This window comes from Copadichromis virginalis, linkage group LG20, assembly GCF_057382275.1.
Source record: "Copadichromis virginalis isolate Kocher_CV1m ecotype Utaka linkage group LG20, C_Virginalis_male_GT1.1, whole genome shotgun sequence".
In the NCBI taxonomy this organism is placed as follows: domain Eukaryota; kingdom Metazoa; phylum Chordata; class Actinopteri; order Cichliformes; family Cichlidae; genus Copadichromis; species Copadichromis virginalis.
Window position 1 is genome coordinate 10,912,144 of NC_140637.1, and position 14,907 is coordinate 10,927,050.

Here is a 14,907-nt window from a genome sequence, read left to right on the forward strand (position 1 = left end):
TCACAGGCTGCAAAAAATCAATTTCTTTGCTGTGTGGGTGAAAACAGGAATGAAAATAGTGTCTGAAAATAAGCAGGTGTGCACTGATGAAGGTAAGGATTAGCAGGGAGACGAGGCAGCAACAAAAAGGGCTTCGAAAATCGAGAATACTAACAGGATCATTCTTAACAATAACTGAGTGCAAAACTTTCCATGATTTAATCCTTTGCTTTGATGAAGAGTCCATAATGGTTCAGGTAAGGATACTGTGGGTCATTCTGATCAAATTCATGACACAGGCCAGACTGAGACCTTGTTACAGGACATTATCATCTCTGTTGATGACACTTTACCCTGGAAATGTGTTGCTCATAAACATTCATTATCCTGAAAATAAGACCTTTAAATTGAACTCAAATTGTATTGTTGACCTATTTTTATTTCCTGCATGTAACTACAAAGATACCCCCGCTATTTCTTGATTTCATCTATATTAAAAAAATAAAAGATGAAATAAAAAAGAAAACAGATAACACCATGGTATCATTCGTTCAAGGTATCCACTCTGTTACTATAACAGGATTTTCAGTAACAGGAAAGAGATTTTACCACAAAGAAAGATTATTAACACGTTATTAATCAAATTTTCACTATTATAAAAAGGAAGTGCGATGTACTGTAGGTAAGGTTTTACAGGGTTTGTGTTACTCTAGGGTGAGATCGCTGAATTATCTGGATAAAAATGGACCAAGCATTTCATAAATGACTATATACAGAGAAGATCAGTATTCCTAATGTGGAGCCCTGGAGAACTCCTTCAGATTAGGGAGAAAAAAAACTATTTGAAAACAAATCTAAAGCATTCCTGTCAATACTGTGAAGGCTATTCACCAGTGTCAAAGGGCACATAATAATAATCAGCATCATCATTTGTTTTTTATATAGGCAGCTGAAATTGAGCTACATGTTTGGAGATATGACAGGTGTAAATCGTGGGACTGTCCTCGGGGTGCAATTTCACATCTTTGTACTGTGAGAGGAAACCCAGACAAAAAGTTCTACCCATACACACGGTTCAAACCCAAAACCGCTTTGCTGTGAGGGGATAGTGCTAAGAACTGCACCATCGATCAATCCGAAGGACAAAGTGATGATGCTATATAATAATTTGAATACATGTACAATGTTCCTGAAGAAGTCATTTGTTTTTTTAATCACAAACATATGATCAAAAGCTTTTTTTCAGAGTACTTCTTGTCCAACAATGTGAGTTTGCACTATGGCTAGCACAGCGGTACAGTGATTAGCATCATCACCTCACAGCAAGAAGGTCCTGGTTCAAATCCTGGCTGGGGCCTTCCTGTGGGGACTTCACATGTTCTCCTTGTGTCTGCGTGGGTTGTCTCAGAGTACTCAGACTTTCTCCCACATTTCAAAGACATGCATGGGGTTAGGTTACCTGGTCAAGTCATCTTTATTTATATAGAACATTTAAAAGACATCAAGCGTCAGCCAAAGTGCTGAACAGAGGAATATAATAAAAATAATAAAAATAGCTAAAAACATTATAGAAACATTGTAAGACATCCATATATGTTTGTAAAAAATAGTGGTGACTATAAACTCAGGTAAGCACAGCTGGGATAGATTCAAGCCTCCATCCATGAGAAGAACCGACGGATATCTGGTCAGCTGAGAGGTTTCCTTTGTTAAAAACAGCATCTTGTCACATCATTTTAAACAAGATGTGTCGATATGACTGGACACATTATTCTACAAATAAAATTTTGACAAACATGCAGCTTAATCTGTGAAATTTGAAAGAATGAGCTACCTTTTCAATCTAAAATATAATTAATAAGTTAACCATTCATTCACAGAGGTTAGCATCTGATTCTGTTGCTGCTGACTCTTGATTTCTGCAAGCATGCTTCAAGTCAAGGGGAAAATGCAGCACACTCAACTGAGGTAAGGAAATCTCATTGTTTAAATTAAGAAATGAAGCATAGGAGAAGCCCAAGTCCTTAGAAAACAGTTCCATATTTATTGCAAAATATTTTTGTACAGAATACAACTGAAAAAACATCAACAGAGGAGGAATGGACAGTAAGGCCAACATCAGAACTCCAAGAGCTGAAATGTACAAACACCAATAGTAACAACTGCTGCTTTAATATAATTTTTATACATAAATTGTTTCCTGCCCTCACAGCGACCTCCTTAAAAAAACAAAAACAAACAAAAAACCACAAACATCTTCCCCTTTTTTTCTAGAACATTATTGCCTTTGCCTGTAAACCCATCACCTTAAAACACCAACAATCCTTAAAATGCTGAAATTTCTGTAAGAAACGTGTCCCTTGATTGACAATGTCTCACAAAATATAAATATATATATATATATACTTGTAAAAAGCTCCAAACGATATGGGACTGATAATATTTCAGAAGTGTGTAACATCACGTTTCTTTGAGAACACGAGGAGGTTCAAAACAGTAAGCTAAAGTTAAAAGGCTAACACCATTAGCTCAGCTGCTAACATCAGTAACCGAGTGTGCTGTGATAATATTTCTGATTCTAACCTAAAAAAAAACATGAAAATTAGCTTCTTTTTTTTTTAGTTCACTTCACACTGCTGGAATAACCGAACGCTCGCTTGAGCTTAGAGGGGTTTAGCATAGTGCGTCTAGGTAATTTCGGGCGTGCATGCCCATGCACATCCTCATGCGATTTGGCACTGATAAAAAAAAGAAAAGAAAAATTCTTTCCTCAAAGCAAATCTCGTGGTACCCCTTGGTTTCTCCAGCTCCTTCTCTGTTACCTTTTTTTTTTTCTTTATACATAAGAAAGGCAGAGTGAGACCGGATATACCCCCTCCCAAAAAAAAAAAAACATTCAAATGTACATCTTTTTAACATTGCCTCTCCCAAAATTTGGGATCTAATGAAGAAAAAAAAATGTCTCTGGAAGCTTATGTCCGAAAATAAAAATTAAATTAATATATATATATATATATATATATATATATCTGCATAAGCCCTTCAAGTTAACACACCAAGAACAGATATCAGGATGATATACAATCCAGAACTCCAGAGGAGAAAGGGAGGCTTTCTTCTGAAAAGACTGGACTACAAAGGTAGACGTGGAAGGAAATACACAAGTGACACGACTACGCAATGTTTTTGCCCTTCTGATTCTAGATCTTACAATACATCTGGTGGGTTTGGTAACAAAATAGCTGTTAAAGTGTGTGCTCGCTGGGTTCTCCGCACCAGCCGTGTGACAGACAGACCGAGTGGTCGCCACACACAAAGTGAAACACAGAAACGAAGCCGACTGGTTCTTCTGGGAAGCTTGGTGGACTTTTTTTTTTTTTCTTGTATTTTCAGAGGAAAACATCAGCTTTGTTGCAAACATTCGTTTAACTAATGAGAATGAAACTGTGACTTTAGACAAAGTGTTTCTACTTCAGTTCTTAGTCAGTATGCCCAACTCTCCATCCTTTCGTTTCAGTAACCTGTTGCTTTATAATGCTGTGTATCTGTATGTGTGTGTGTATGTGTGTGTGTGTGTGTGTGTGTGTGTGTGTGTGTGTGTGTCTGGGGGTGGCTCTTTAATTCTGTATGGATATTCCAAGTGCTTTCAATGATTTGATACCCTGAGTAGAGGACATAGGCTTGGGGGTGAACTTCAGTAGAAACCAAAAACCTTTTGGCCGAAAAAGGACATTACTAAGTAATACCACCTTTCACACATAAATACACACCTGTACTCATAGGTACGTTATAAACCACAAATGTAAGCAGAGAGAAAGAAAACGACAACAAATCACCCATGACGACACGGTCCTTTTCAGCTTTGCAATATGCATATGTTCATGCATATACAGTGTGTATTTCCCCTTGCATACAGACAATTGGTTGGGGATTATATAGAGAGCCTTTAGTTATACCAACTCCCTCTGCAGAGACTAACACTGATTATTAAGAGACTGATACAAATGAGAGCAAACATAATTCACAGGACAGGCTGAGGAGCAAGATGAGAAGTGATTTCTGCGCAGCCTTGTAAACAGATGTGGCCAGAGAGCCAGAGAGGATGATGGGACAAACATCCACTTAAAGCAGCAAAGAGAGGACAGATTACACGAGGCAGAGGCTGGGTGGGAGTGAGGAAAAGAAGTAGTGAGTGAGGGGAGGGGCGTTTTTTTACCCTCCCAGCTTGCCAATCAAAGCAGCGGCGTCGTCTCGTGACTTTGACTGTCGTACTCAGCTAAACATCTGTCCTGGAGCTGAAAATCGAATTAAATTAATAAACACGTTCCTGCCTGCGCTGCTCGATGAAAGCTACTCCGAACACAAGGTGGCCTCTCAGTGATTTAATACAGCATCTGATAGTCAAGCAGCCTGTGGGCTGATCCAAGGGGATGGTTGGGGTTACTGGGGGTGTCCAAAATAACAGCTGCCCACTGCCCATCCCCAGCCTCGCTTCTCTCCGATGCCCCCCTCCACTATTCTCTGGACTGAGCGGAGAGAGAAGCTCAGACAAACAGCTGGATCCGCTCGCGGATGGTCTGCCGGCAGATCGGGCAGGTCTTAAGCGCGGCGCTGCAGTCGATGCAGGAGGCGTGCCCGCACTGGAAGACCAGCTTGATGTGGTTATCGATGCAGATGGGACAGGTCATCCTCTCCTCCATCTGACGGTAGCGGGACTGCAGTTGTTCGAGCAGGTTGTGCTGCTCTGAGTTCTCGGTGCCGGGGCTGCAGTCCACCTCCGTTTGGTCTGTGGAAAGAGGTCATTGTTATTAAACGAGTTCATTTTATGCAGACTGTGCAGTGCTGTGCAAGATGAGACCGTCCTGCTGTACTAATGGCTCAAAATAATAAGGTTAACACGGAGACAGCAGTGTCCAGAACACACAGCTGCTTGCATTTACCATTCAAGGCTGCGTCTGAGTGACCAGACAGCACCACGAATACGGAGACGTCGTCTTTAGGACATCATAAATGAATAAATAATTTCATGAATAAACATTAAGATAACAAGAAACATTTAAGGCTTAAGATTTCGGACAGTAAAGCAGCTAGAACTTACCTTGCCTAATTTTCTTGGTGATTGTGACCTGGCATTTGATGCACTTCTTCATGCGATGGGCACATTCTGTTTAGACAAGCACCGCATTAGCCAAGGATCAATTAGACTCAAAGTCTATTTTTGTCTGTATCAATAACAATACTGTTTGACATTCAATAATGAAAGTAGAGCAAACAACACAGAGAGAAAAAAGGCATAGCCCACCTTCACAGGCCACACTGTGCTGGCAGGGGCAGAAGAGAACCAGAAGAGCCAGCTCGGAGCAGATGAGGCATTCGCTGGGCCCGGGCGGCGTTGGTAGAACCAGGTTGGTCATGGTGTTGGGCGTCGTGTGGACCCGCCGCAGGCTGGCGCTGCTCAGGCCCTGTCCGCATGTGATGGCCTGCAGGCGCTGCAACCTGACACACAACACACAGCTATAACGCCCCACTAAACCAAGGCTTCCTTTTTTAACCTCAGCTGACTCCCACACACCAGCGCTTATTCCTTAGCAACTGTTTTCTGTTTGTCATTTCAATGAAAAATAGCACATAAGAGTGTAAATATGACCGTCAGAATGTTTTATGAACTATGCATCATAAAAATATCAGCCACCGCTTCGTGTACTTCAACCCTAATTTTGCAAACGGCTACCTGTGCTTCTCAGAGAAGCTCTTGATGAGCTGCAGCATGGTGCTGTCTGCCACCAAGTCCAGAGGACTCTTGCCCTTGTGGTTGGCGTAGCTGATGTCAGCACCTTCCATCGCTAGAAAACAGGCGACAGCTGTGCCTATGCTCAGCTCCGTACTCCCCAGAAGACCTGTCGCGTTCAGCTGTGGACAGAGAAGATAAGGGAGGGGAGAGAAATTTTAGACCGTTTTAGAGACGCACTCTTTAAAAACCTAACAGCTGATCCGAACGGTGAGAGCTGAGAACAACTTAAAAACCTCCAGGAGCTGAATTTAAGCAACACCAGGTAACTGAAGTAAAAACAGTGCAACCCAGCTAAGGCTGATATATAATTGCACTCCTAATCAGCACGGAAGAACTCCTAATAACTCATCTGCTGACAGTGGCCAGAACAGCCCTGAGCACTTAAGTCTAGCCACCTTCATGGCTGTGTATGTGTGTGTATTAGTGTGCGCTTGGCAGGTGTCCAGGATGCTGAGAGGAGCTGCAGTGTTTGCGGTCATGTATACTAGAAAGGACGTTCTTCTTCACTGGTGCAATGATACCAACACGAACTGGTGGAACAGCAATTAAAGTGCTGCTCAAAGCAAAGAGTCAAGGTCTGTGTAAAATGAATATTAGGCCACTTCTCGTGAGTAAAAGATTCAGCCAAGTATCAAACAACAGATAAACAAAGTTAGCATCTATCTAATTACCGGAACCTCTCTTTTCCCAGTGTAGGAATACGTGGAAATCATGTGACCTAAATCCATCTATTTCCCATTTTGATGATGTCAGAGCAGTCCTAACAACGTACAATTTGGATTAACTACAAGTAGTAGAATTAGCCGTTCTCTCATTCATTACAAAGTCTCTGCCAGTATTTTCTTTTAAAGCCACAGAACGAGATTAGAGTCAAAGACACAGTCATCTTACGAAATCCTAAATGTTGAGGGCTTATTGTTCAAATGTCTATAGCTTCACTGGGCATGCAGCCCCTGCTTTAAACTATATATGGTATCATTTCACTGCACTCCTCATTACTTTGTCCGCAGTTAACCCCACTCTTCTGCCATGTTTATACAACCTGCCAAAGTCCTTACTCCTTATTTAACGCCGTCTTTAAGGTCATGCCACCTGAGTCCTTCCAACTCCTTCTCACACTCATCCTGCTGTTTACCTGGTAAAGTCAACTAACTCTCTTACACTAAATTAACCCCTAGAACTAAGGGTAAATAGTGTAACACTTATTCATCTATGTCCATCATTTTATCCTCGACCCTTATTAGCCTTTATTTACCCTACTATGAGCCTGCACTTACACTCTAAAGCCCGCAATAATCTTTCTCCAGCTCTAAAGTAATGTTCTGATCGCCATTTACTCTCTTATCCAGTCTATATTTACATCTCTTAGTAGTCTCTTAGTTTACCTTGTTGCCAGGTTTTATTTAGCCACCATTTCATCCTGTCAAACAGCATCTTTTCTCTTGCTCTCTTTTCATTTGATCCACTTCCAGCAACACCAAGAATTCAACAGTAGAGGATCTGTTAAATGCCAATCTCATGTTTTAAATCTATCCCATCATAACGGGAATCGCAAAAGTTAAAAAGTGGTGAACTTTGGTGTAGCAGTAAAACAGTTTCATCAAACCAGGCGCTCCCCTCGAAGGAATCTTTTAAAAATGAAAAGAACAAATTTAACAACATGCCACCTCCCCCTCCCCGTCAGTTCTCACCCTGCAGTACAGAGACGTGGAGGAACATCCGTCGCTGCTCTCCTCGCTGCTGCTGGTACCTACGGATGGGCTGAGCATAACGTTGGCCAGCTGCGGGCGGAGGAGGGCCACGTGCATGGCCGTGTCACCGTCCTCGTCCTCCATGTTGACGTCGGCGCCCTCGTCCACCAGCAGCTGCACCAACTCTGTGTGGCCCTGCGTCACCGCCAGCTGAAGCGGCGTCTGGTTCCGGTTGTTTCGGATGTTGATGTCACAGCGCCCCTGTAGAAGAAGAAGAGCAAAAACAAATACATTTTTTTTTACGTTTTACAACAAAAGCATCGGTTTAAACAGGTAAATATGCAAACGTATGGTCAACTCGCCTCCTTGATGAGGATTTCTGCGACATCTTTGTGGTTGTTGAGAGCCGCCAGATGCAGCGCAGAGAAGCCGTCCTCTTTTTTAACATCGACCAGCTGCCGTGCTCGGGCCAGGATCTTTTCTGTGGCCCTGCCAGCAGGACAGAAACACAACACTCAATTAGCCACATCGTTCCTGACTCCTTAAATTAAGTGCTGTATTAGCTGTCTTCGAGCTTGTTGCCCCATCAAACACTCACAGAAACGGCTGAATATTGATATAATGGTAACACTTGAATTGAATGGAATATCAATGTATTTTATTTGATGTTGTTTTATTTATCTACAAATACTTAAACGTAGGGACACTGGAACAAAGGGACAACAAGTCAGGCTTTTACAGGAAACAAAAAAATAGTTATTCAACTGTCCTTTTATTTTACTCAAATATATGTAATAAGGCCTGTTCTCCCTTCCTAAGGTAAAATAAAATAAAATACTATATCAGCAATAACTATGTGACCTTAAAATGAGAAAACAATCAAGCAGGATTACAAATAAGCTGTTCTAAATCTCTACTAAATACCAAGTATAAAGTGAACATCCATCATGCACATCAGCATAATGAATATTAAATAGAGAAGTAAAAAAAAAGGGCCCAAAAAGTGCAATGTATTTATGATGTCAGCTGGGGAAATACTATTTGTTTTTCCACTGAATTTTAATGAAATTACGCACTTACAGTATAAATAAAACGACAACAGCCTAAATGTACAACATTGAGTACTTCCTTAACCATATATTGATGTAGGCTTATCATTATGTGCCTGAATCTGACCAGACAGCGACAAGTGTCTACAACACCACCTTGAGCTGAAGAAAAGGCACAAAGCATAAACCTCTCAGAAATGGAAATATGATCAAGTTTCCTGGTCTCTGAAATGAGCTTGGACTGAGACGCAGCTGCTGTAAAGCCGCTAACAAGCCAATCTGACAAGAACGCTCACCATCATCATCAGTGTTCAAACAAACAGTGCACTACATCAAGGACAAATACCACAACCTCCACCTCATTTACACAGTGCTCAACTCAGCTGAGGACAGCCAAGCTCAAGTTTTCTAACGTGAAAAATTTAAGAGCAAGTTTGGTCAGATTAGAGATTAGAGCAAGTCGTCTTAACTGTGAGAGGTTAACAAAAGTGAAGTTGAAATTCGGCTGCATTCGGTGAAGTGACAATATGGGAACTATTTTTTTTATCTTTACCACACTGGACTAATTCTGCAGTTTAAGGATGGACTGCACTGTTGAGTTGCCCTCTGGTCTGTAGCCGAGTTTGCTTTATGACGTGTGAAATTGAAGTCGACAGCCTTCACGAACGCCCGGGAAGCTAGCGTGTCTGTGAAGGCCTCCGTGTGAGGTGAAGCAAACTTTCCAGTGATCGTAACTTAATTTTAATGTCAATCCTGCTGGGTCTCACTGAAAAACACCAGTGGTGCACACATCGATAGCTGGTGTCGAGCAATCATAGTGAAGCTGAAGCAGATTAACAGATGGCATATAAGGAACACCCATCATTATTTTTTTTAACTCATCCCTTTTTTTTGTTAGGGGAGTGGACACTTTAACCAACATGGCCCTGTATCCAATCACTGTCTGCATTGCCTTGAGATGACGCATTATAATTGAGACTGTAGTCTGTCTGATAATAATAAATAAATGTAATTCATATTCTGGAAATAATACTCTTCCAATTCGAATAATGGTTTTCAAAGTTGTGCTTTTTCTTTTAACCCGACTGGATGCAACTGTATGACATCAGAGTAACAGGGACAACTTTAATGCAGGTTTCACTGACCTAACTAAAATTTTACAGTGATTACAGGACTCTTAGCAGCAGAGCGCTAATACATGAGGTCCTGGACTGCTATAAGTAAGCGGCATGTATAGGCACGATTGATGGATGAAGGCTGTTAGGGAGACACTGTGTTAGAGGTCATTGGTATCTGCAATGCAGCTCTATACGTGTGTGTCAGCGTGTGTGTGGTTGAGCTATAAAAGTTAGCTCCAGACCACCTTTTATTAGCTTCACTCAGGACGGGTAGCAGCCGCCTCAGCTGTGTCACCTCTATATCTGCTGTGCCTTTCTTCTCTGCATTTCTTCCATAAGCCTTACTCCTGTGTGTGTTCACGAATATTCAGACTTGAGCTGGCGTTTTGAGGCAGTTTTGTACAAACATGCACTCACGCGCAAGAGCTGGAGGGCATCTTAGGCACGCTGGTAATGACTTTCCTGGGGACTGAAGTCATCATTAGGTTATTTTTGGGAGTTTCCATCATGCTTGTTTGTAGCTTGCTTTTCAATCAAAGCTTGATAAAAGCAGGAGGACTGCTTGATGTACACGAGACGACAAAACAAAACATAAAACGTGGCGGTATTATTAGCTATAAGAGTGACTAAGTTGTGAAATCTAGCTGTGTCAGAGAGTTTACACAGTACTGTCAAGATGAACACTAAAAATGAAGACAAGGGTTTGAAGAAAAAGGGGAAAAAAACTTGCTGCAGACGTGGTGAAAGTGAGGAGAAAACAATAAAGCTATGTTGAGGTGAAATAGAGGCAAGCAGTTTTCATTTTCAAGTAAATACAGTTAGCATCGTCTCTCCTATCGAGCTGAAACCTCTAAAAGGAAATCTGGCAACAAGCCTTGTTTCTTTTCTTTCCCAGGACTGTTTGTGAACTTGGCCTCAAGCCCCTATTTTTCCATTTCCTTATAATAAATAAATATTCTAATAAACAGAACATTCTTGTCTTTTGGTCACAAAAAAGAAGGTCACAGCTGCTCTTGAGAACTCAATCCTCAGGATAGTAAAGCAGCCATCAATTAAGCAGTGGAAATATCCTAATGGACAAATGGACTGAAAACAGACAATGAGGGAAACAAAAGAAGCAGTTTTAGTCTGCTATGTGTATTGGACAATATAGAAACACAAAAAGTAGACAGTCACTGTCCTGCATTAGTATAGTGTAGGCCTGCTGATGATAAATGAAGGACCTGGTGAACCGAGTTGATCCTGAACACTGTAAATCCTGTGTCTCTGTTTTTGGTGCAGCAGCTGATGTCAGGCTAAATGAATGCTGGGGAGAGCAGCCTAAATTCCCAGAGGTGCACATATGACACTTGCCAGAACAGATCGGACATTTATTAAATGACTGTCTACTGCGGCCTCCACTTGCAGGTGTTGCTTGCCAAAAGTCTTTTCCCCGCTCAGTCCACATTTGTCCACACACCGCTCATGTGCAGGGATGTCCTGAGATACTATTTTTCAAGGTCAGTAGATTATAAGACACGTAGGAGGAGCCTGGCTGTGGGAGTGCTGAGGATATGTGGGTCACTGGGAGGAAGTCAGAATTTGAGGCTTTAAAGCCTTTTTTGAGGAGAAAGCCTCATTAACTTGCAGCATTTTTTAAGTAAATTTATAGCAATAAATAAATAGAGGAGAGTCTTCAGGAAAAACAGCCAGCGGACTATAGTAAGCTAGAGTAATGCATTTGTTCTTTACTGACCATACAGATTCATGGACTTTAGATATAAGATACACTTTTAAAGTCTTGAACTAAAGCCTTGAATGAATGAATTGCTTCGGGGGGAATTTACGGTGATTCTGGTATTTTTAACTACTTGCCTTATTGCCTTATTGACCCACCCCTTAAAAAGCCGGGGAAAATCTTCCATGACAAATTTGTGCTATTTGTAATGGAAAATTCCCAAAAGGTTGTTAAGGCCTCAAAGCAAATGTTCAGTCAGATTTGTTGCATTTAGGGAAACAGCAACCTTTTAAAAGTCACTTGAATCTTTAATGCAATATTTCTTTACCTTATCAAAATAATCCAATTTCCACCTAAAGAAAATACAGATTTATACATATAGAACTGCACTCAATCATTTCAAGCAATATATTGTTAATACTCCGGAAATTAATGAAGAAAAAAAAAAATCACACTACAGACCGCATTAAGCAACAGGCAACGCATTACTGAGAAGAATGATGATTGTTGACTTTTCCCTCTACCTTTACATGTTCCTGGAGGTGTGGAGAACAGAGGGAGATACCGGCACACCAACAAAAATCCAGGGAACATTTATATGAAACCCTATCATTGTGAGAAAACTCAGTTATCAACTGCATTTCTGTGTCAAGACTCAGCTTAAGATTAAGAACCTCCAGTGTTGATCAGCCTCAAACCAACAGACAGAAAATAATGGAGCCTTTGTGGCACGTACCACTGAGGCAACTTTGAAGGCTGGCCTTAAGCACTTCAGTGTTGAGTAAAATGGCTGAGCTGATCCTTTTCCAGCTTCCGAACGGTGTCACTTGTACCTCTTTCCCATCCGGACAGTGTCTGTGTTGGTGCAGAGCCGCTTTCAGAATGGGCTTGAATTTCGACAGCGTTGCAAAGTGAAGTTTATGTAACACAGTGTACAGTATCTTCTCTCTGTGCCTCTAAAACAGTGTTACACAGCAGTGACAAAGTCTACAGCCGAATCGTGACAGCTTTGCTGTGTTAATAAAGTCTTTCCTGGGAAAACATGTCTGGCTCATTGTTTAGCTTTTGTTTGGATTTTGGGAATTTTTACGCACTCATGAATCTCAAAACTGCATTGCTGAGAAATGACTAGACTGCATACAGTCCAGGGAAAAGAGAAATAAAAAAAACTGAGTGTGTACAGAAAGAAGTGACGCAAAAGTAAATGTTGTTGCATTTTTGCCTCATATTGACAGTCAGCCTGCTGACAGCAGCAGAAGCTGTGTGGGAGATGAGATCTATCTGTAACAGATAGCGCTGAGAGAGCCGACCTTTGAATCCTTATTTGAACCCACAGAAGAGACCCACACATAAGCACACAAGCCTATACACGCACACTTCCAACGCTCACAGATACATGCGTTTAAACTAACAATACACGGTGAAAAACTGAGCAAGGACTGAAAGCTGAATGACGCTAAAGGTTTTTTACTTTGCAGCTGAATTTGTTTGGTGTACATAAAGCTGGATTTGGGGAAACCAAAGCTTTTGATTGATTTTTCATCAACGTGGTGCGAGGTTTAATCCAGAACCAGTTTCCCAAATTCTGAAACATAGTATAGTATCATTAATTTGCTCAGCCCAAAGCAGAACCACTGATTTCACTACATATCGTACTGTGTATGACTGTGTACGTGACAAATAAAAAAAAAAAAAAAATTTGAATTTGATGCCAGTGACTACTGCAAGAAATTCAGCAACGATTGGCACATGAAACCCACTATGATTTTCTTCCTAAAGAAACTACCCCAACTCCTGCCAGTAACAATAGTCAATAATAGTCTTTTATTGCTTTGGCACATTCAATTTTGTGATATTTTAAGGCACATGCCCAATACTTCTTAATCTCAAAGTGACAACTGCAAGACTACAAGGCAAAATCTTTTCAAAAGTCCTAAAATCCTCTAATGACACTAAATGGTAACCCCTAGAAACCCCAATTGCATGTTAGAGCTCAAGAAAATGCCTCAAGTGCCTAAAAAAACATTTAAAGTCAAAAAATCTTTTCCAACAAGTTTTGGGGATATTTCCTAATTTCACTTCTGTGTATGACATGTGACTGCGCATGCAGATATGATTACGTCATCCCCACTCACAGTTTGTTTCCTTTGAGGGCAGCATGGTGCAGCAGGTTGAAGCCTCTGTGGTTCTGCTGGGTGAAATCAATGTTGGGCACCACGGACAGGATCTCAATGATATTGCGGAAATCTTTAGCAATGGCGTCGTGGAGCGGCGTGTCCCCGTATGAATCCTGTTAAAGACAGGAAGCAAACAGGGTCAAACTAGCTTTTCAAATTCAGGTTTTTAAATATTTTCTTGAGACTTTAGAAAATAACATTGACATGGTCTATTAAACATCTTCTATACAAAATATTCCGGTGATCTGTCGACTGAACATGATTTCTGTTCACTACAATTTGTTGATCCAGGGAGGCAAAAGTTCCTGATTGCCTATATGCTTCCCCGCCTTTATGAAATGGTCAAAAAAAGCAGATGTACGCTCAGATCACGTGCACATTTATCACACGGAAACGCTGAAAAAACTCTGGGCTGGCATGTTTTTAGCTGAGTAGCCACACCATTGAAGCAGAAAAAAATAAATTAGGAAATTGTTGGCCTGGTTGCAGGCGTGTTAGACCATGTGAAAAATCCCCTATGGGCAGTATGACTGAAAGCCAGAGAAGATTACTTACTGGCTATCTAAACACTTACTCAAGGGTCTCTCTCCACCCCCCTAAACTGACTAGTTTGATAATTAATAATAAGCTCATTCACTCCTAACCAGTAACTGCGCCAGAGTGAGTCAAATAGTTGAGTTAATTTAGTTCAAATAAAAGATAAGGAGTAAAAAGCAACACTGGAAAAATGATCAAGCATAAAAAAAAACTAACATGTTGGATCATTTTTATTTATGGCTGGGGTCAGGACTGAGCACACAGCCACCTCTCACCTGGAGATTGACATCAGCAGAATGTTCAGTTAGCACCCGCACCACGTCAGTGAAGCCCTTGTTGACGGCGATGTGGAGCGCCGTGCACATGGAGTTGTTCAGGAGGTTGACATTTGCCCCCTTACTCAACAGCAGCCGCGCGATCTCCGCCTGATTACTGGACCAAAACAGACACAAATTAACCCGCACTTGATTGTTCACATTTCTGTAAACTATATTAATTCAAAACTAGGAGACAACAAATGAAAAGAAAAAGAAAAAGCTACCTGCATCTTCAAAAAGCCCAAGAGTTTCTTACCACGACACACAAATATCCCATCTGACTTTTTTATAATTTGGATTATATGAAATCTTTCCTGATCACATTAACGCAGGACGTTAACTGGGTGCCTTATTATGGTTATTATGCAACAGTTCAAGGCAGTCACTTCTGTGAACAGGTGATCACATTACAAGGAAAGGGATTAGCTTGAGCTCAAGTCATTTATCTGTCAGTCACAAGCTCCTGTTTTGGACTTGCAATATGCTAGTCTTTTCTTGTTTGTATTTGGCAAATTGTCTCTGTATATATAT

The 14,907-nt window shown here is 41.1% G+C and overlaps 1 protein-coding gene across 5 annotated transcripts in view; it reads right to left on the reverse strand.

Moving 5' to 3' along the window:
• Positions 1–2,000: 2,000 nt before the first annotated feature.
• Positions 2,001–14,907, reverse strand: part of mib2 (MIB E3 ubiquitin protein ligase 2) — a 39,181-nt gene continuing 26,274 nt past the window's right edge. For all 5 annotated transcript variants that reach the window (XM_085444852.1, XM_085444849.1, XM_085444853.1 and 2 more), the window contains exons 12-19: positions 14,335–14,491; positions 13,481–13,635; positions 7,824–7,950; positions 7,462–7,722; positions 5,711–5,889; positions 5,282–5,475; positions 5,078–5,143; positions 2,001–4,765 (exon numbers count right to left, since the gene is read on the reverse strand). In XM_085444852.1, coding sequence (XP_085300978.1) covers positions 4,524–4,765; positions 5,078–5,143; positions 5,282–5,475; positions 5,711–5,889; positions 7,462–7,722; positions 7,824–7,950; positions 13,481–13,635; positions 14,335–14,491 — 1,381 coding nt within the window. In that variant the 3' untranslated portion in view covers positions 2,001–4,523. The remainder of the gene's footprint in view (positions 4,766–5,077; positions 5,144–5,281; positions 5,476–5,710; positions 5,890–7,461; positions 7,723–7,823; positions 7,951–13,480; positions 13,636–14,334; positions 14,492–14,907) is intronic.